Source organism: Amblyomma maculatum, chromosome 9, assembly GCF_055883805.1.
Source record: "Amblyomma maculatum isolate TAMU_Amacu chromosome 9, ASM5588380v1, whole genome shotgun sequence".
Classification (NCBI taxonomy): domain Eukaryota; kingdom Metazoa; phylum Arthropoda; class Arachnida; order Ixodida; family Ixodidae; genus Amblyomma; species Amblyomma maculatum.
Window position 1 is genome coordinate 67,378,779 of NC_139352.1, and position 21,444 is coordinate 67,400,222.

The window sequence follows — 21,444 nt, forward strand, 5'->3', positions numbered from 1 at the left end:
ACAACATCATGATTATATTATATTATGATTACGTTTGCTAGTCTCAAGGCCGGGTTCAGTGAGCTATTGTAGCGTAATTGTGCAGGAAGTCCTGGAAGTATGTGTGTTTGCTTTTCCAACCATAAGTAGAATCCTTTTTTGCCTTGCTTATTTATCTTCTTTTCCAACTCTCGTTGCAAGGTTGAAACTGGAATGTCATCTGTTATTATTGTATTCTGAATCGTTTGAGCCTAGCTATTACCAAAAACAAAAGAGGGGTGCAGCATTTTTTTCATTTTACATGAACGCTGACGATTACAACTACCACTATTAGGGCGCCACGACTACACGGCTCGGTGGTATTTGATCTTCATGTGGGTTTCGACTAGAACAAATATAAGATGAGCGCGCAGTGCAGGCGCAATTCCCGTCTCCGAAGTCATCTTTACAAGCACCTAACGAAGGCGTTTTTTGTAGCGCATGGCGAAATCGCGCGCGCGGCATTTTCGTGTATATAACAAAAATACCATGCGCCGGGTGGTTTAAAAAAATAAATAAAAAAACGCACGCTCTGCCGAGGATGGCCCTTTCCTTTTTCAAGATTTCCCGGTCGAAAAATACTCCTTGCGATTACTCAAAGCAGCTCAAAGCTCTCAAAGCCACGCCGCAAAACTAAGGGTAGGGACATGCTAAAAAATTGGCAGTGGCTTAGCTTGGTTAAGCCTGGTAATTGCGAAAGCAATAGCTATGGCTACGCCTAGGTTCAGCTGGTTGTGTAGCGGGTTGAGGCAGCCGCGGGTGGCGCTGTTCCGCCGAGGCGACGGTGGCGCCATACAACGGGCGCCCGGTCCCTATACAAACTACCCTTTCAGTGATTGTGACCAAACTTTTAAACCGAATTCTATAATATCACGAAAATGGTATAATCGACGATGACTTGCATTTTATGTTGTGATAAGGAAACTAGTGCCGTCGGTTGATGATTTGCATCTAAGACGCCGAGAGGGCTGAATTTCATACGATAGTATCGGTTTGCGCTTATAAAACATGGCCCTCTCCTTCATGCGCTAAAGACAATCTCTGAAACCCCGTACCTCGTCAGGCAGGCGCTCCAGTCGAGCCAGGCATACGATGACCAGAATCACACCTGCAGAATCGCGGCTGCAGGAGGGGCACCTGGCAGCGAAGCTCACCGCCATCGCTCCGAGACCTCCACATGCTACGTTCCTCGCTGTTACGAGCGTATACGCGAAAATGCCATATCGTCAGGTGAATGACAGATACACGAAAAGCTGTAGGGGGTGCGCCCGCCGTAGTTATGTTTGATAAAGAACCCCCCCTATTTCTGTTTAGTAGCTGGGGTGCCAATTTGGCCAGAATTTTTTGTCATTCCAAAGGGCGAGTGTTCGAGACGCAGTGCATTAAAGCAAGGAAGTTGCTATGTCGGAGAAGCGTACCACCAGTTTTCCCTGAATCAAAACGCGGGTATATGTAATTGTACTCCTCCGCCGGGGTAATACAGCTCCTCTATTAACTATTAACTTGTAGTGTGTATTGTGGATTTCTACGTGGACATTGGCCACCAACCACCGCTGGTTTGAGCGTCGCGCGAGCCGCGAAGCCCCGATCAGCCGGCACCACGCGCGCACTGTCACACAGCAGCGCGCACTCAACCTCCGCAGGGAGGAGAGCGCTTCGCTGCAAAGACACAAGCCTCCTAGTTCACACAGGAGACGTTTATTCAACGCCGTCCGCCGGCGGTACACGAACACTCAGTCACCGCGTCACAGGAGCGCGCGAGGAGCAAGGCAGCCAGCACGCAAGGCCGTGCTGTGATCTCTCTCTCTCGCAGTGTTCCTTTGAGAAAGAGTGGGCAACCACCGCAAGGTACGCCTGTCGCGGATCGTTGGATCACGATCGACAGGCTCGAGCTGCGCTCTCAGGTACGACCCGGAGCAGACGAACTCGAGTACACACTGGTCTGCGCGGACAAAGGCCGGCAGACAAAAACAGTAGCGTACGCACCTTGCGATGTCTCGGAGGGGTCTCCTTCCGAGCTCCGCTTGGACGGTCACGCGAGCGCGGCCGTCCAAGCGGTGTCGTGTCAAAAGGCTCCAATGAGAACAGCCACTGGGACGCCAGGGCGGAGCTGTGGCCGAACGACAGTGACAAGTCGTCCGAACATCTCTCTGCCGCCTCAGGCGGGAGAAAGGGGACGACGAGAACAACATGGCACGGGCGGCGGCCGCTCAAAGGGCAGCCGCGGCAAGCCTGAATCCCACACTATTAACGTAAGCTTGATTAGTTTATAAAGATTAGTGCTTAACGAGCGCAGGGTAAAACGAAAGGGCCTGAACACTGTAGTTTTGCGCCGTCGTCGACTTTGTGCGTTCTTACATGTGAACTTTTTTAAGCATGCTGTTTCGCTCTCGCCACTGCTTCTACGCCGTGTTTTATAATCTGTACGCAGACTGCGGAAAAGATCCACCATAGATGAGCACACGACACAAAAGAACGCTACAATCAGCTGATTTTAATTGGTCTGTGGTTGTTTTTTGCGCTGTCTTCTTAGTGCATGTGATTACTCAGCACCATGTTTTATTTCAGCCCTGTTCTTTTTTTTTTTTTTTTTTTTTTTTTTTCAAGGAACCTTATTGACAAAGCCAAATAATATGTACAAACACTGTTTGGCCGGATAGCTCAGTAGGCTAGTGGCCGGTCCAAATACAAATATTAGTCGCAGGTTCAGCCATAGAGGATCAAGGATTGAAAGGAACAATAACGATATAAACGCAACATTACTGCTACAATTGCATACATATGCAAGAATACAACAATGTGCAAGTAAAATAAAATACCCACATAATTATAAGTACCAAATGAAATCGATAAGCATAATAGTACTACAATGAAGAAAAGGAGAATTAGAAAGTATATGGTTACAAAGTACAATAAAGTGCAAGCGAAGTACACGATACACTCACAAAAATTATTGCGCACACGTAATAGCATGTGCGCAACAATAAATAGCAGAGTAAAGCATGTTTCAAAAACTAGGCAACATGTGTGAATTTCACTAAGAAAGAAATTCAGGAGCAATTTGATTAGACTGGTAATACAGCTTACATGTCAATTTAAACTTTCTGGCGGCTTTTACCTCGATCGGCAATTCATTCTACATTTTAACACCATTGAACTCCATCAGTCGTTCGCAATACACATTTCTGCATTTGGGGAGGTGAAACGTATACGGTTAGATGCCTGCCTAGTATTACGCGGAGGCTGGGAAAATGGGCTTAATGGGAGTGGGGTGTTGGTGCTGATTATATTGTTGATCACAAGCGCAACTTTGTAGTACGCAAGGTTAGGTACGATAGTATATTGTTGGCATCAAAAATGTTGCTGCTGAACTCATCAAAATTACTAGTTGTTATTGCATTCAATGCCCGCTTTTGAAGACGATGTAAAGGCGACAAATATGTTTTATATGTTTGACCCCACCATTCACAGCAGTAACTGATATGTGAATGCAAAAACGAGAAGTAGAAGGAACGTACCGTAAGGAGAATAGTATCTCGCCTTAATGAGCGTGTGACACCCAAAAGCTAATTTTTTGCATACGTTGTTAATTTGTTCTTTCCAGTGTAAATTGCAATCAAATATAACCACTAAATATTTAAAAGAAGAAACTGCTTCTATTAACGAGTTACCTAGAGTAAGTGGAAATGTATTGTTCGTAGTCTTGTGTCTATAGAGTGAAAAATTATATACTTAGTTTTGACAATGTTCAGCGTTAAGCGATTGTTGAGGAATCAGGAAGACAGCATTGTCAGCTCATTCTTTATGATCGTCCGAATTGCCTGAAGAGATTCCCCAGTAACTACAAGAGCGGTGTCGTCTGCGTTCAACAGTACTCGAGAAAAGCGTAGCACTTGCGGGAGATCGTTTAGATAAAGTGAGAACAACACGGGACCCAAACCCCGGGAACCCTGTGGCACACCACAGGTTACATCGTTGACATCTGATATAAAATCTTTAATAAGAACTCCTATCTTACGGTTAGATAGATGGCTGTGAAAAAATTAAAGCGAGTTATCGAGAAAACCGTAACTTTCCAATTTCTGCAACAATATAGGATGACATACCATATCGAATGCCTTTCGAATCTCTAAAAAAACAACAGCTATTTTGTTATCATGCAGGGCATAATTAATAGCTTGCGATAAAGTTAACACTGCTGTGGAAGTTTACCTATTTTCGACAAATCCATGTTGCTGAGGTGTAATGATATTATTGTTGTTACGCTCGCTGTAACGAGCGTATACGCGAAAATGCCATGGCGTCAGGTGAATGACAGATGCACGAAAAGCTGTAGGGGGTGCGCCTGCCGTAGCTATATTTGAGAAAGAACCCCCTCCCCCCCCCCCCCCCCTCCTTCGATTTCTGTTTAGTAGCTGGGGTGCCGATTCGACCAGAATTTTTTGCCATTGCGAGGGCTGAGTGTTCGAGACGCAGCGCAAAGGGAGGGAGTTTAGTTGCTATGTCGGAGAAGCGAACCAGTGTTCCCTGAATCGAAACGTGGGTGTATGTAATTGTACTCCTCCGCCGGTATAATACAGCTCCTCTATTAACTATTCACTTTATTAAGTTTATTAAGATTAGTGCTTAACGAGCGCAGGGTGAAACGAAAGGGCCTGAGCACAGTAGTTTCGCGCCGTCGTCGACTTTGCGCTCTTACATGTGAACTTTATCAAGCATGTTGTTTCGCGCTCGGCACTGCTTCTACGCCCTGTTTCATACTCGGTACGAAGACAGCGAAAAAAGCCAACCATAGATGAGCACGCGACACAAAAGAACGCTGCTATGAGCAGATTTTACTTTGTCTGTGGCGGTTTTATCGCGCTGTCTTCTTACTGAATGTGATTAAGTAACTAGCCCAGCACCATGTTTTATTGCAGCCCTGTTCTAGCTCTCTCTTTTTTCGCTATCGGCTACAGCTCGAGAGCGGCTTCGGAGCAGTTCGGCTCATTGCAGGCAGAGAACAGTGTAGTGATAAACGGGAACAAAAAGCTTGAGGTTGGTTCACACATTAGTAACTACCGCTCTAGTGAGTGTTATAACATTTGTCTGATTATGGAAACCTACAGTCATGTAGTTAATGACAGGTCGTAACAATACCACCTGTGAGCGTTCCTTACAGGTTGGGTTTGTTTTGGTGTTACACGCCGCAAAGCGAATTCGGCTATGATAGACGATGTAGTGGAGAGCTCCGGGAATTTCGACCACCTGAGGTGTTAGCGGGCACTGATATCGCACAGCACTCGGGTGCTTTCCTCTCCACCTCCATCGAAAGCGTCCGCCTGAATGGCCTGACGTGATCTTGCATTAGTCATGACTCCCGAGCCGATTGGCAGGTCTTCACGCTTTTCGAATGTTTCGCCAATTGCAGTACGTTATCCCGGCTGGATTACTGCAGACTTCGTCGCGGAATTACTATTACGAACTGCAGCAGCGAAGACACATCGTCACAGAACAAAGTGACAAACGACTGAATTGAGATTCTAAACATCCTGAACTTCGTTCGGCAGCATCTTCGGGGTCGTTCCTTCTCTCAAGTACTGTATAATACTGTAGTATGAAGCATTTCTGTGCAGTCAGTGTTCCCTAAACCGAATGAACGCGATACAACAGGTACACAGAACACGCTAGCAGAGAAAGGGAAGTTCGAGACAGAGTTTATTTCAGAAGCAGGCGGACATGTACACGTGGAAACTGTCCTGTTGTGACACATGAAGACACGATACCGCTCCTCAACTGTATTCCGCATTCTGCATAGTCGCCGCAATGCGTCTTCCACATTCATTACCGCTGCACCATATGCGTACAAAACCAGCACCAGCAGCAACAGGCATCCTGCCCTTCGGATGCCCGGGGGACAGCGAGAGGAGATGCTGTGCCGAAAAGGCACACCACCTCGCCTTGTCCACCACACACGGCGGCTAAGTGTACAGCCGGAGTCTGTACGGCTCCGGAACGACACTGGTAGGAATCTCAGTCCCCGCAACACAGCGATCGAAGGCACAAGCGCTGCAGGCGCTGGGATTCGAACCAGCGTCTTCGCGTGTGCGAGCTCAGCACGTTACCCACTTAGCTACCGTGTGGCACGGCTTGTAGGTGACACTCAGAATAGGTGTTGCGTGGGGGATGAAGCGGTCATGCCGGAGCATGCGCCGTGCCTACTTCCTGCTTTTTACGTGATAGTGTGAGCGTGAAGCATATCTCGTGATATCGAGTGCAGCCACTGTAGCGTGCGCGCTTGATATCGAATGCAGCTGCTGCAACTTTTGTGCCTGGTCATGCATGATTGCCTTATCACTTAATTCTGTGTTTTGTTGTGCAGACGGCGGATATAAGAACGGTGCAAACAAGGTCGGCGGAGTCTGCGTTGAATACAAATGTTACTCGCAGTGCTATAGGTTGTTTCCATGGCGAAACATTGCCGCCTACGTTACTACAAAACACTAAAAGGCCACTAATTACAGCGGCTGCAAGATATTCTAATATTACCAGTTTGTATTAACATATACAAAATAATAATTCAACCTCTCTTTATCGGAGTTTCTCGAAGATTTGTCGCTCTCCTACGTTGTCAGATAGTCCCTGCAAGCATACACCCCCCTCGCACGATGTTGGCTAGAGGCGTGCAGGTATGTTGCCAACATGTCGGTTATATTTTGCTTACGCTCAAGCACAGTTTCCCACTTCTTCGCTAGAGAGGAAAAACAGCTTGGCTCGGAGCAAGCGTAGTTCATGTTGTCTTAACGCATTTTTCGTCGTTAGGATCGCCAAGTTCGTGGCAGGTATCGCCATAGAATTGACCCCAAAGTGCTAGTCCATTTAAAAAGAACACAGTAAGACACCAGCTTACGTGGAAGATCACGTGACTGATTTCAACGGTTCGTGCTCACAACCACTACATGAAGGCCTTCTGCCATGTGAACCAAAGGTCCTGAGGCGTGTAATTCAGTATTTCTTTATATGATAAATTAGCTGAGTGATTCGCTTACTTCTTATTAGACATTTTCACTCAATGCGCGACGTTCCGTTTTGCCTGTGCCCTGCGGTGTGTTCTAAATTAGAGGTCATATAGCTCGGACATCATGACCCTTTCGACCTGTCAGAACTGGCAATGTGTACGCGACGAACTGCGGGGCAAACTAACGACGCCTGCTTTTCTGCAGCACATGGCCCTTCAGCTTTTCACGCAGTCAGGTTGAACTCGAATGAATTCGTCTAATTTTAATAAAATGAAACTCATCGGCGCCTTTACGCCCGTTAAACATTGCGATTTGAAATTCCGAGCCCACGACAGGTCCATGATGGGATTCAGCTGTTTGGCACAATATTCAGGGATAAAATCTGGACAGCCGAAGCCGCAGCAAAAAGTGTCTATCGAGACTGTGACAACTACCTTCTTTTCTATCCTGGTTTCATCACCAAAGCAAGACTTGACCATTGAAGTTGCATAGCAAAAATGTTGTCAAATTCAAATTGGTTCACAGGAAGGGAAGGGCGCAGTAACTGTCACACTTGCTCTGTGGACACCCGAACCGCGCCGTAAGGGAAGGGAGGAAGGTGGGAATGAAAGTGGAAAGAGAGAAAGAGGAGCCGTAGTGGAGGTCTACGGAGTAATTTCGACCACCTGGGGATCTTTAACGTGCGCTGACATCGCACAGCACACGGACGCCACTTCGTTTCGCCTCCATCGAAACGCAGCCGCCGGGGTCGGGTTCGAACCCGGGAACTCCGGCACAGTAGTTGTCCATTTCTATTCCATCCACTTGCAAAGTACAGAGGAAAGACGTTTACTGCCGACCACTGTTTTTCATGTGGGGGTGTATTCACTTCCGTTAGTATCTTCCTGCCGTTTACGGGTCCTGTACCGAGATTCTGCTTCTTTCGATTTGGTTTCACCGTATGTATGTGGTATCAGAAGGCTCCTGGGTGTGTGGTAAATGGGGCTTTCTGGAGACTACATACAGACGCAGGTAGGGCCCATGGGAAGCTGAGGGAGGTATATGGGTGGTGGGTACACGGAACAACATGATTGCGCTAGTTCTGTTCTTCCATGTGTCATGTGTCCGTGTTTCCTTAGCACTGCACATTTCCATGATGCCTCATTGAGTGGCCCACACGAAGGTATTAACTGGCGCCTCTAGCTGACAGTGTAAGATTTGGGACCCGCAAGGTGCCCCTAAGGTACAGACATACTTTTGCACGTCTACGCCAACGCCCGACACGTTTTCCAGTAATGCGCGTTGTAATGTGAACCAACCAGGCAATAAGTAAATTCTCGTTCAGAATGATATGTCGTCTACATTTCCGAACGTATTCTGAATGCTGACGTGGCGCTCAACGCCTCTTTGTTCAAGATATTTGGTTTGGTTTATGGGGTTTGACGTCTCAAAGCGACTCCAGGTATTAGAGACGCTGTTGTGAAAAGCTCCGAATATTTCGATCATTCACAGTTCTTTGACGTGCACTGACATCGCACAATACACGGGCGCCTTGCTTTCCGCTTCCATCGAAAAGCGGCCGCCGCGTCAAGATTCGATCCCGCATCCTTGTGCACAGTGGTAGATCACAAGTGGATCACAAGGTTGCTATTCCTATACTGAATTTCGTGGAGTTGACATGCCGAGTCTAGGAGTTCATTACTTATGGAATAGCCAGCTCAGTCAAAACAACGGGTTCTGCGTGTGAATGGTGTGCTATAAGAGAAACAAAAATAGTACTGCAAAGCTTAGTGCGTCAGCACATAATCCGCGTGAGCTGATAGAGCCCCGAACGCTGTTCTGCGCCAATAACCACGGCAAAGCGGCGACTCGATGTCGACACTCGCTGTCAGCGCACCGAGCGCTGGTGAAGTTTTGTGACATGTTCTCGGCTACACTGCGAGATACCGCAATTGCGACAGAGGGATGATACTGCTCCTCTTTTTCCCGTTGTGCCAAAGCTGTAACCGCGACTTCCCTTCTATGCGGACATCACACGGTGGACCTCCGAGTGGCGCCGCATATTAACAGGAGACGTAGCTTCCAAAGTCAGGCATCTGTGTGACTTTGGAGTTATGTAGTTTAGAGTACCCTTCTCCTCCGCTTGGTGACTGCGCGTTCCGGAGAAAAGGCACACTTCAGCGGGAGAGGGCCTCACGCTTTTCTCTGCTGCCTTTCCGGGCCGTGTTACGCATAGCAACCTGCGGAGTGGTCGCTAGGGGAGGGTAAAGCACGTCGTGAACACTGTTGGGGGCGGATCTCTCGCGGAGTGGATGCAATAACCTTCTAGCCTGCAATGCTGTTTCGGTTGGCAATGGGGTTTGCTTTTATTCTCTTTTTTGTTATGGCTTCATTTCCTCTCTATTTACCCCGGGAGACTTACCTTAGGAGGTGCAGCGTCACTCCGCAAGGAATATACCGGGTGCCTCAGTCTACAAACAGTTCACTTGTCCGAACTGGACTGCGGTAATCTTTCTACGATCGAAATAAATATGTTGTCGATTCTAACGGAAGACCACAAACTTCAATCAAATAAAATAAATTTTCGGCCGTTTTCTGGAGATAGAATGCCTGCGACAAACGCACGTATTTTTTTTTTTTTTTAGAGCAACAAGCTCACCATAGAGTTCAAATAATAACAAGCAACCATCTCTGTAATGCGCCCTACCGAAACATCCCGTGATAGTTGTACGTGCCAGGGCCAGTCTAGAAAAAGCAAACCCTACAGTCGAGCTATGATCGATACGCCAGCATGAAACTGTCGTGAACCAGAACGGCTGGCTTCCAAAGTTATCAAATGCTTCAGCAGGGGCGTGTGTCGATCGAGATACACGATAAGGGCACATGATCCGTCTAGGACAGCTGAGATTTGCCTAGACTAGGTCTAACCCTAGCTGAGTGCAACGGAGAAGCCGAAGCACAGCACCGCTTTCTGCCGTCGGATGCCGTCATCACCGCGCCGTGTGTCAGCCAACTTCAAAGTTTTGCACCCGAAGGCGCCAAAATGGTAGCCTTGTCATTTATAATCCCCCTTGCGTCGCCTTATATAGCAGTGTTGTCCTCCGCTTGGTTCAATATTCTCAGAATCTGGAACGCATTGGACGCTCTGTTGGACATCCTTTTAACGAGGTATTTTCATTCTGAAATATTTACAGCGCACATCTTCGACTGTATAGCTAGAATAAGCAACAAAAAAACAATGAAAAACTATAGCCACATTACGTTAGTGGAGCATTAGCGTGCAACTGCAGTTTTTATAGTGCATATGGAAGGTTTAGCTGATCGTCCTTGCTTTACATGTTCTCTCCACTCAGGGATGGTATATGAACAAGGTTTGCGTTGGTGTCAATGAGCAATTACTTCCTTATTACAAATCTACTCCACCTTAGGGGATTCCCTAAATATTCGACCAACGCCGTTCCCGCTTCGAGTAGTTAATCAATTTGCTCTTGTCCTATACATAATATGATCTGTTGACCGTGCTGGTTAGCTCAGCAAGGTGATCGCTCAGAAATGCGGTGGTCTCGGGTTCCATTGCCGGACCATGACGAATTCTTCAACTACGAAGTTTCTGAAAAAGTTGCATAGCTTTACTTCGTGGCCGTATGGCTGCGCTTGGATGGATGTCAGTGTGAATTGATCCCTTATTATAAATCTACTCCATTTTGAGGGATTCCCTGAATATTCTACTAACCTAAATACTACGTAGCCGTTTCCTTGTCAGTGGCAAGGCTTCACCGACACCGTATTCTTTATTCACCAATGATGATAATAGCTGCTGGTGTAATTCCCACGACCAAGAGGTTGTTGCTTGTTATTATTTGGACTCCACTCTTCAAGCAATGCATGTGAAGCCGAGGATATTGTTTGTGTGGTCCAATGGCAGTAATAATCGATGGGCTGCTTTCGTTCTGAGTTCTTGCGTTTTTCGGGGCTCCGATTCATTATTTCGAAGTTGGTTTCTGTGTTTTGCTTTTAATATGTGCATGCTTCTATAATGCCAGCATGTTAGCAGGTTACCGCGCCGAAAACAAAATCGTAGAACTGCCATACAGACCTAATTTCAGCGCTGGCATGATATGCGGAAACAATCGAATCGCCTGTCTTCAAAGCTGTAATCTAATTCCCATTTTGTCGCCCCATTAAAAAAATACTTCGGCGGTTAAACTATTCTCGAATCGAGTTTCACAAACGCACATGCGCGGTAAAACGTACACAGTAATTGACATCACAGGCGCGAGTCGAGTCCCATGTCGCTCAAGAAGCGTCAAAGAGCCTACATTGCCGGTATATACGCCCTTTTTTTATTTGAATAAGTGTCTATAGTGGCAAATCCTCTGTGATGTTGAGCTCGTGTTTGACAGGTTGATGAAGTAAGATGACAAGTCAGGCAGTCTTCATGTTGAACGAAGAGGGAAGACATTGTTACGTGGTGGCATGACCAGCGATGGAGCACGGCGACACAACAGAAACAGAACGACGTGATGACATGGCGATGAAATATGTTTAATGGCGAGCGGGCCTGGCGCGAGCGCTCCGCCCCGCGCCACTGCTCGCTTCGTCATCTTCGTAGCACTACCCGGGGCCACCGAGCGATCGTCCCGATCGATTGCTAGAAATTCATTGCATGAAGTGACGATGAACACAGACACAGGATTATGACATGAAACGCTGGGCACCACAATGAATGCGAATATGGGATGAATGCCCCGGAGCATCAGGTCCAATCTTCACTGTTTGCCGAAGGCCAAGGCTCATGGACACGCCGAACGCTTGGGCGGAAGTGCTGTCTTCACTCGAGTGGTCGTGAGGTCGGTAGGGTCGGCTTTGGGCTCTTCCTGGTCGTCATGTGTTGTGGTCAGGGCTTGGTACAGGGCTAGGTAGAGCGGCTGGTCTGGTCTGAGCACAAAGGGCTGGGGCAAAGCTGGGCGGAGATATCCACAGGCTGTCGGCCGATGGACCCGGCGTATGGTTGGCTTCGACGGTGCAAGGCGAGGATGGGGATGAACCGCACCTCCAACCAAATGTTACGTGGTGGCATGACAAGCGATGGAGCACGGCGACACAACAGAAACAGAACGACGTGATGACATGATGAAATATGCTTTAATGGCGAGTGGGCCTGGCGCGAGCGCTCCGCCCCGCGCCACTGCTCGCTTCGTCATCTTCGTAGCAATATATTTACAGTTTATATACACAAATTACAACTGAATTTACACTGGTGACCTCACACAGAGCTGTCACCACCCTAGCAAAAGGCTACATAACAAGGACAAAACACCTCACACAGAGAACCGCTTAGCTCACACAGAGGAAAGCTACATGCCGAGCACGGAGTCGCCAGCTTGTGCTCGACTGGACAGAACTGCTCAACCGATGGCCACTTTTTCATGGCAACTACAAACAAAGGCATGGGGGCGGTCGTTTCACATGATCCGCCTCAAATTTACGCAGCCAATCAGATCCGTTGATTAATACGACCCACCCCGGTGGGATGGCCGTAATCTCGGACCCAGGTCCTCAATTCTTTAAAAATAAAAATGCAGCGTGCTTTCTGCACGCTCTCTCCACTTGAGGATTGACCACCTCTAACCATCGGCGTTCGTCCTCCCTTCTCTACTTCAGGGTCCACATGGGAACACAGAAATGTCGTTGCCGCGGGGGCGTTCATTGCCCCGGCGACAAAAGCCGATGCAGCTTGGGGGATGGTGAAAGCTAGCGCCTAGCGTCCAGACAGAGGGGCATTGTTTGGTGAATCTTCCTTGAAGTCCCTGAGTGGGGAGTGGGCGCCCTTCCGGGTCGCGTCCGTCGCGAAGCGACGGTACCGGCCCTTAATTCCCCACCGTGACAAAGGAGACAGGTGTCGGCGGCTGGTCCGACGGGTTAGTAGCGATGATGCGTGGGAGCGAACATCTTCGCCAGTTCTCACAGGGTCAGTTCTCCCTAAACCAAACAAAAAAATGAATGCTGCTGTCTATCGCGGCCTTACATCCTCCATGAGAGTTCTGTAGTCCAAACGCTTCAGGAAAATGGCCAGCATTATCCTATCCCGAGCATACCTTAGACACACCCCTAATCTATGCTTTACAGTCTCCGAAGTACAAGAAGTGGGACATTCCAGGAAGCTCGCCTGTTCAATTCAATGCAAGTATTTGCGCATGAAAACCCCGTTTGAACGCACCCCTTCGAGCATGGATGCATTACGGCGCTGAATTATTTGCAGAACGGAAAACTTGATCTCAACTCCGGATCATTCCTTCCCGTCTAGCTGCCTCAGCGATAAATCTCCCAAACAGGGTCAGCGTAGTGTAGTGCGTGATAAGTATCTGTTACTCGTCCCTTGAGAAACGTGTGAAATGGCATTTCGGAATCTGACTCGTCATATAGTTGCGTCCATGTAGGTAAGACAGCGAGAAAGGGAAGTCGAAAAATAGTTCTGATGTGGTGCGTTTTATCCGCCTTTTCATTGGAATGTCCGCACAGTGTATTTTGTCGTTTCCCCATATAGGCACACGACGGGATCTTAAGTATAGATACAGATCAACAAAGGAGCACTAAAAAATTGATTGTGATCATGGTCATTTCTACGAACCATAATTTCATCATCGATGGTCTCCAACTTACCTTCAAATCAATTGGTCGTTTTATGTTAATGTGGTTTTGTTTCATAGAACCGTTGTCACTTCCACTTTTTTTTTTTTTTGTCCTCCAGTTGTTTCGACCTACAGTGGTATATCTAGCTTATTCTACGTTGTTGCAATTGATAACTGCACCCGAAAACTGGGCAATGCGGCTAGTATTTAGCGCGTTCAAGCAGCTGACGCGCTAACGTATGCCCATATGACAAAGCGGTGGTGCGTGCTGCACTGGAACGATGTAATGGAGGGCAATTAGGCGGTAAGCTGGTTAGAGAGGAAAGCGTAGACTGCGCATCCCTAGACCGTATTTCCAGGATCTGTATTTCTTTTCTCGACATTCACCTCCCCCCTCCTCCTCCTTTCACCTGTTTCTTCCTTTAAATATTTGCTTGTTTGAAACCTGCTTAAGGATCTGTAAAACAACCGGTTCCCTGTTTTCATGCCTTCTGCAGCAGCGTCACAGAACTGTTCCGCTTTTGGCTACAGCTTGCGGGCGCCCTTACAGCAGTGAAGCTGATTCCAGGCAGCGAACAGTTAAGTGATCACCGGGAACAAAAAGCATGAGGTTGGTTCACCCATTCGTAACTAGCTCTCTAGCGAGTATTATAACTTTTGTCTGGTTATGTAAAGCTGCAGCCATGTAGTTAAGGGCAAGTCGTGAGAATACTACTTGCAAACGTCCCTTATAGGTTTGTTTGGTTTTAGAGTTTAACATTGTAAAGTGAATACGATAGACGCCGTATAAGAGAGCTCCGGGAATTTCGATTACCTTTTGTTCTTTAACGTGCACTGATATAGCACAGCACACGGGTGATGCGCGTATCACCTCCATCAAAAGCGGCCGCCTGAATGAAAGTGCGTTATCTTGCATCAGCCATAACTCAAGAGCTGATTAGCGCGTCCTAACGCTTTTGGAATGTGTTGTTAATTCCAATACGCTGTACGGGTGGATTACTGCACATTATGTGGCATGATTACTATTACGAACTGCAGTAGCGAAGAGATAAAGACACCAAAATGAACTTTCATTCTAAACATCCCTTACCGATATCCAAGGTTCAGCCGCCTTTATTTCATATTCGGAACTTTATTTGCCAGCATATTTTTTCGGGGTGTTTTACCTATGCAGCAGCTTCACAATCCGCATTTCCAAAGCAGAATAAATGCGATACAGCAGGGACACGGAAGACGCTGCCAAGGGAAGGAGAATCATAGACGGCTCATATATTTCTGAAAGACGTGGAAAAGCGCTTTCAGAATTTGTGTACACTTGTGCAAGCTGTCTCTAGGTGACAAACGAAGGCGCGATGCCGCTTTCCAGTCCCATTTCGCATTCTGAATTCTCCGCACCGCATGTTCCTCATTCATTGCGGCTGTACCATATGCCTACAAAACCAACACCAGCAGCAACAGGCATCCACCCGGTCAGATGCCCGGGGGAAAGCGGGAGATGATGTGCTTAAGGCACACAAACTCCCATTGTCCACCACACACGGCGGGTAACTGTACAGCCAGAGTCAATAAGGGTCCGGAACGACACCGGTAAGAATCTTGGTCCCGCAACACAGCGATCGAAGGCAAAAGCGCCGAAGGTAGTAGTAGTAGTAGATGTAGTTGTAGTAATAGTTGCAGTAGTAGTAGTAGTAGTTGTTGTTGTAGTTGTTGTAGTAGTAGTAGTTGTAGGTGTAGTAGTAGTAGTAGTAGTTGCAGTAGTCGTAGTAGTTGTAGTTGTAGTAGTTGTAGTCGTAGTCGTAGTAGTAGTAGTTGTTGTAGTTGCAGTAGTAGTTGAGTAGTAGTTGTAGTAGTAGTAGTAGTAGTAGTTGTAGTAGTAGTAGTAGTTGTAGTAGTTGTAGTTGTAGTTGTAGTAGTAGTTGTAGTAGTAATAGTAGTTGTAGTAGTAGTTGTAGTAGTTGTAGTTGTAGTTGTAGTAGTAGTAGTTGTAGTAGCAGTAGTTGTAGTTGTAGCAGTAGTAGTAGTAGGAGTAGTTGTAGTAGTAGTAGTAGTAGTAGTAGTTGTTGTTGTAGTAGTAGTTGTTGTTGTAGTTGTAGTAGTAGCAGTAGTAGTTGTAGTTGTAGTAGTAGTTGTAGTAGTAGTAATAGTTGTAGTAGTTGTAGTTGTAGTAGTTGTAGCAGAAGTAGTAGTTGTAGTAGTAGTAGTTGTAGTAGTAGTAGTAGTAGTTGTAGTAGTGGTAGTAGTAGTTGTAGTTGTAGTATTAGTAGTACTAGTTGTAGTTGTAGTAGTTGTAGTTGTGGTAGTAGTTGTAGTTGTAGCAGTAGTTGTAGTAGTAGTAGTTGTTGTAGTTGTAGTTGTCATTGCTGTTGTAGTTGTTGTTGTAGTTGTAGCTGTTGCTGTTGTAGTTGTTGTTGTAGTAGTTGTAGTTGTTGTTGTAGGAGCAGTAGCAGTTGTACTAACAGCAGTAGTAGGAGCAGCAGTAGTAGGAACAGTAGCAGTAGCAACAGTTATAGGAGCAGCAGCAGCAGTAGCCGCTGTAGTAGCAGTTCTAGCAGCAGCAGCAGCAGCAGTAAAAGTACTAGGCGTAGCAGTAGTAGGAGCAGTATCGCTAGCATTAGCAGTAGCGGTAACAGGAGCAGTAGCGGTAGCGGTAGCAGTAGCGGTAGCAGCAGCTGTAGTAGGAGCAGCAGCTGTAGTACGAGCAGTAGCAGTAGTAGAGCCGCAGCACCAGCAGCAGTAGTGGAAGGAGCAGTAGCAGTAGCAGCAGTAGTAACAGTAGCGTCAGCAGCAGCAGCAGTAGAGCACAAGTAGCAGCAGCATTAGTAGTAGTAGCAGTAGCAGCTGCAGCAGCAGAACCAGCAGTAGTAGTAGTAGAAGCAGCAGCAGTAGTAGTAGTAGTAGTAGCAGTTATAGAAGTAGTAGTAGTAGTAGTAGTTGTAGTAGTAGGAGTTGTAGTAGTTGTAGTAGCAGTAGTAGTAGTAGTAGTAGTTGTTGTTGTTGTAGTTGTAGTAGTAGTAGTTTAGTAGTTGCTGTTGTAGTAGTAGTAGTAACTTAGTAGTTGTTGTAGTTGTAGTTGTAGTAGTAGTTGTGGTTGTAGTCATAGTTATTGTTGTAGTCGTACTTGTAGTAGTAGTTGTTGTAGTAGTTGTAGTAGTAATAGCTGTTGTAGTTGTAGTAGTAGTAGTAGTAGTAGTAGTAGTAGTAGTAGTAGTAGTAGTAGTAGTAGTAATAGCTGTTGTAGTTGTAGTAGTAGTAGTAGTAGTAGTGGTGGTTGTAGTAGTTGTAGTAGTAGTTGTGGTAGGAGTTGTAGTTGTAGTCGAAGTTGTAGTAGTTGTGGTTGTAGTAGTAGTAGTCGTGGTTGTAGTTGTAGTTGTAGTAGTAGTTGAGTAGTCGTAGTAGTTGTTGTAGTAGTAGTTGTAGTAGTAGTTGTAATTATAGTAGTAGTTGTAGTTGTATTAGTAGTAGTTGCAGTAGTAGTAGTAGTAGTAGTTGTGGTTGCAGTCGAAGTTGTAGTAGTTGTGGTTGTAGTTGTAGTTGTAGTAGTAGTTGTAGTTGTATTAGTAGTAGTTGTAGTTGTACAATAGTTGTAGTAGTAGTAGTAGTTGTTGTGGTTGTAGTTGTAGTAGTAGTAGTAGTAGTTTAGTAGTTGCTGTTGTAGTAGTAGTAGTAACTTAGTAGTTGTTGTAGTTGTAGTTGTAGTAGTAGTTGTGGTTGTAGTCATAGTTATTGTTGTAGTCGTACTTGTAGTAGTAGTTGTTGTGGTTGTAGTAGTAGTTGTAGTAGTAGTTCTTGTTGTAGTTGTAGTTGCAGTTGTTGTTGTTGTTGTTGTAGTTGCTGTAGCAGTAGCAGTTGTACTAGCAGCAGTAGTAGGAGCAGCAGCAGCCGTAGTAGCAGCAGTAGTAGGAACGGTAGCAGTAGCAGCAGTTATTGGAGCAGTAGCGGTAGCAGCAGCTGTGGTACGAGCAGTAGCAGTAGTAGGAGCCGCATCAGCAGCAGCAGTAGGAGTAGCCGTAGCAGCGGTAGGAGGAGCAGCAGCAGAGCAGCAGTAGTAACAGTAGTGTGAGCAGCAGCAGCAGCAGTAGAGCACAAGTAGCAGCAGCATTAGTAGTAGTAGCAGTAGCAGCAGAACCAGCAGTAGTAGCAGCAGCAGCAGGAGGAATACCAGCCCCAGCAGCAGCAGTAGTAGTAGTAGTAGTCTTTGTTATCGTAGTAGTGATAGTTGCAGTTGTGGTAGTAGTAGTTGTAGTAGTAGTAGTAGTTCCAGTCGTGGTAGTAGCAGCAGTAGTTCTAGTCGTAGTAGTAGCAGTAGTAGTTGTAGTAGTAGTTGTAGTTTCAGGTAGCATTAGCAGTAGCGGTAGCAGCAGCTGTAGTATGAGCAGCAGCTGTAGTACGAGCAGTAGCAGTAGTAGGAGCCGCAGCAGAGCAGCAGTAGTAACAGTAGTGTGAGCAGCAGTAGATCGTAAGTAGCAGGAGCAATAGCAGCAGCGCCACCACCACCACCGGCAGTAACAGCAGCAGCAGCAGCGCAACCACCACCACCGGCAGTAACAGCAGCAGCAGCAGTGCCACCACCACCACCAGTACCGGCAGCAGCAGCAGCGCCACGACCACCAGCACCGGCAGCACCGGCAGCAGCAGCTGCAGCAGCGCCACCACCACCACCGGCACTGGTAGCAGTAGCAGTAACATCAGCCGCAGCAGCGCCGCCACCACCACTGGCAGTAACAGCAGCAGCAGCAGCGCCACCACCACCAGCAGCACCGGCAACACAAGCGGCAGCAGGAGCAATAACAGCAGCCGCAGCAGCGCCACCACCACCACCAGCACCGGCAGTAGCAGCAGCCGCAGCAGCGCCACCACCACCAGCACCGGCAGCAGCAGAAGCCGCAGCAGCGCCACCACCACCACCACCAGCACCGGCGGCAGCAGCAGCAGCAGCGCCACCACCACCACAACCGACTGCAGCAGCAGCCGCAGCCGCAGCAGCGCAACCACGATCAGCGGAACCGGCAGCAGCACCAGCAGAAGCCGCAGCAGCATAACCGGCACCAGCAGCAGCACCAGCAGAAGCCGCAGCACCGCAACCACCACCAGTACCGGCAGCAGCAGAAGCCGCAGCAGCAGCGCCACAACCACCAGCACGGACAGCAGCAGCAGCAGCCGCAGCAGCGCCACGACCACCAGCACCGGCAGCAGCAGCCGCAGCAGCGCCACGACCACTAGCATCGGCAGCAGTAGCCGCAGCAGCAGCAGCAGCAGCCGCAGCAGCGCCACCACCACCGGCAGCAGCCGCAGCAGCGCCACCAGCACCGGCAGCAGCAGCCGCGGCAGCGCCACCACCACCGGCAGCAGCCGCAGCAGCGCCACCAGCACCGGCACAGGCAGCAGCAGCAGCACCGCCACCTCCACCGGCAGCAGCAGCAGCTGCAGCAGCGCCACGCCCACCCACACCCCCTGCACCGGCAGCAGCGGCAGCAGCCGCAGCACTGCCACCACCACCACCAGTACCGGCAGCAGCAGAAGCCGCAGCAGCAGCAGCGCCACAACCACCAGCACGGACAGCAGCAGCGCCACGACCACCAGCACCGGCAGCACCAGCAGCAGCAGCCGCAGCAGCCCCACCACCACCAGCATTGGCAGCAGTAGCCGCAGCAACAGCAGCAGCAGCCGCAGCAGCGCCACCACCACCAGCACCCGCAGCAGCAGGCGCGGCAGCGCCACCACCACCGCAACCACCAGCACCGGCACAGGCAGCAGCAGCAGCACCGCCACCTCGACCGGCAGCAGCAGCAGCTGCAGCAGCGCCACCACCAGCACCGGTAGCAGCAGCCGCAGCAGCGCCACGCCCACCCACACCCCCTGCACCGGCAGCACCACCACCACCACCAGCACCGGCAGCAGCAGCCGCAGCACTGCCACCACCACCACGAGCACCGGCAGCAGCAGCAGCAGCCGCAGCACCGCCACCACCGGCAGCAGCAGCAGCCGCAGCAGCGCCACCACCAGCATGACGAGCACCGGCAGCAGCAGAAGCAGCAGCAGCGCGATCACCAGCACCGGCGGCAGCAGCAGGAGTAACAGCCGCCACAGCGCCACCACCACCACGACCACCGGCAGCAGCAGTAGCTAATGCCACCACCACCTGCACCAGCAGCCGCAGCAGCGCCACCATCACCAGGACCGGCAGCAGCAGCAGCAGCAGCCGCAGCAGCGGGACCACCGGTAGCAGCAGCAGCCGCAGCAGCGCCACGACCACCGGCACCGGCGGCAGCAGCAGCAGCAGCCGCAGCAGCGCCACCACCGCCAGCACCAGCAGCAGCGGCTGCCGCAGCAGCGCCACCCCCACCCACACCCCCGCACGGGCAGCAGCAGCAGCAGCAGCCGCAGCACCGCCACCGCCAGCACCGCCACCACCGGGAGCAGCAGCAGCCGCAGCAGCGCCGCCACCACCACTGGCGGTAACAGCAGCAGCAGCAGCGCCACCACCACCAGCAGCACCGGCAACACAAGCAGCAGCAGCCGCAGCACCACCACCGCCACCGCCACCGGCAGCAGCAGCAGTAACAGCAGCCGCAGCAGCGCCACCACCACCACCAGCACCGGCAGTAGCAGCAGCCGCAGCAGCGCCACCACCACCACCACCAGCACCGGCAGCAGCAGAAGCCGCAGCAGCGCCACCACCACCACCACCAGCGGCAGCAGCAGCAGCAGCGCTACCACCACCACAACCGACTGCAGCAGCAGCCGCAGCAGCAGCCGCAGGAGCGCCACAACCACCGGCACCGGCAGCAGCAGCCGCAGCAGCGCAACGACGATCAGCGGAACCGGCAGCAGCACCAGCAGAAGCCGCAGCAGCATAACCGGCACCAGCAGCGGCACCAGCAGAAGCCGCAGCACCGCCACCACCACTACCGGCACCGGCAGCAGCAGCGCCACCACCACCACCGGCAGTAACAGCAGCAGCAGCGCCACCACCACCACCAGTACCGGCAGCAGCAGAAGCCGCAGCAGCAGCGCCACAACCACCAGCACGGACAGCAGCAGCAGCAGCCGCAGCAGCGCCACGACCACCAGCACCGGCAGCAGCAGCGCCACCACCACCAGCACCGGCAGCAGCAGCCGCAGCAGCGCCACCACCACTAGCATCGGCAGCAGCGCCACCAGCACCGGCACAGGCAGCAGCAGCAGCACCGCCACCTCCACCGGCAGCAGCAGCAGCTGCAGCAGCGCCACGCCCACCCACACCCCCTGCACCGGCAGCAGCGGCAGCAGCCGCAGCACTGCCACCACCACCACGAGCACCGGCAGCAGCAGCAGCAGCGCCACGACCAGCACCGGCAGAAGCAGCAGCAGCGCGATCACCAGCACCGGCGGCAGCAGCAGCAGCAGGAGTAACAGCCGCAGCAGCGCCACCACCACCACGACCACCGGCAGCAGCAGCCGCAGCAGCGGGACCACCGGCAGCAGCGCCACCACCACCAGCATCCGCAGAAGCGCCACCAGCACCGGTAGCAGCAGCAGCCGCAGCAGCGCCACCACCACCAGCACCGGCAGCGGCAGCAGCAGCCGCAGCAGCGCCACCGGTAGCAGCAGCCGAAGCAGCGCCACCCCCACCCACACCCCCTGCACCGGCAGCAGCAGCAGCCGCAGCACCGCCACCCCCAGCACCGGCAGCAGCAGCAGCCGCAGCCGCAGCCGCAGCACCGCCACCACCGGGAGCAGCAGCACCAGCGCCACCATCACCACCAGCACCGGCAGCAGCAGCAGCACCACCACCTCCACCACCACCACCAGCACCAGCAGCAGCAGCAGCAGCCGCA

The 21,444-nt window shown here is 50.4% G+C and overlaps 1 protein-coding gene across 1 annotated transcript in view; it reads left to right on the forward strand.

The window, feature by feature from the left end:
• The window catches only part of LOC146179296 (uncharacterized), a 60,807-nt gene that overhangs the window by 23,814 nt on the left and 15,549 nt on the right, over window positions 1-21,444 (forward strand). Inside the window, exons 2-9 of the mRNA XM_084580167.1 lie at window positions 15,601-15,679; window positions 18,590-18,704; window positions 18,818-18,956; window positions 19,496-19,520; window positions 20,365-20,429; window positions 20,582-20,639; window positions 21,036-21,066; window positions 21,290-21,321. Coding sequence (XP_084436293.1) covers window positions 15,601-15,679; window positions 18,590-18,704; window positions 18,818-18,956; window positions 19,496-19,520; window positions 20,365-20,429; window positions 20,582-20,639; window positions 21,036-21,066; window positions 21,290-21,321 — 544 coding nt within the window. The remainder of the gene's footprint in view (window positions 1-15,600; window positions 15,680-18,589; window positions 18,705-18,817; window positions 18,957-19,495; window positions 19,521-20,364; window positions 20,430-20,581; window positions 20,640-21,035; window positions 21,067-21,289; window positions 21,322-21,444) is intronic.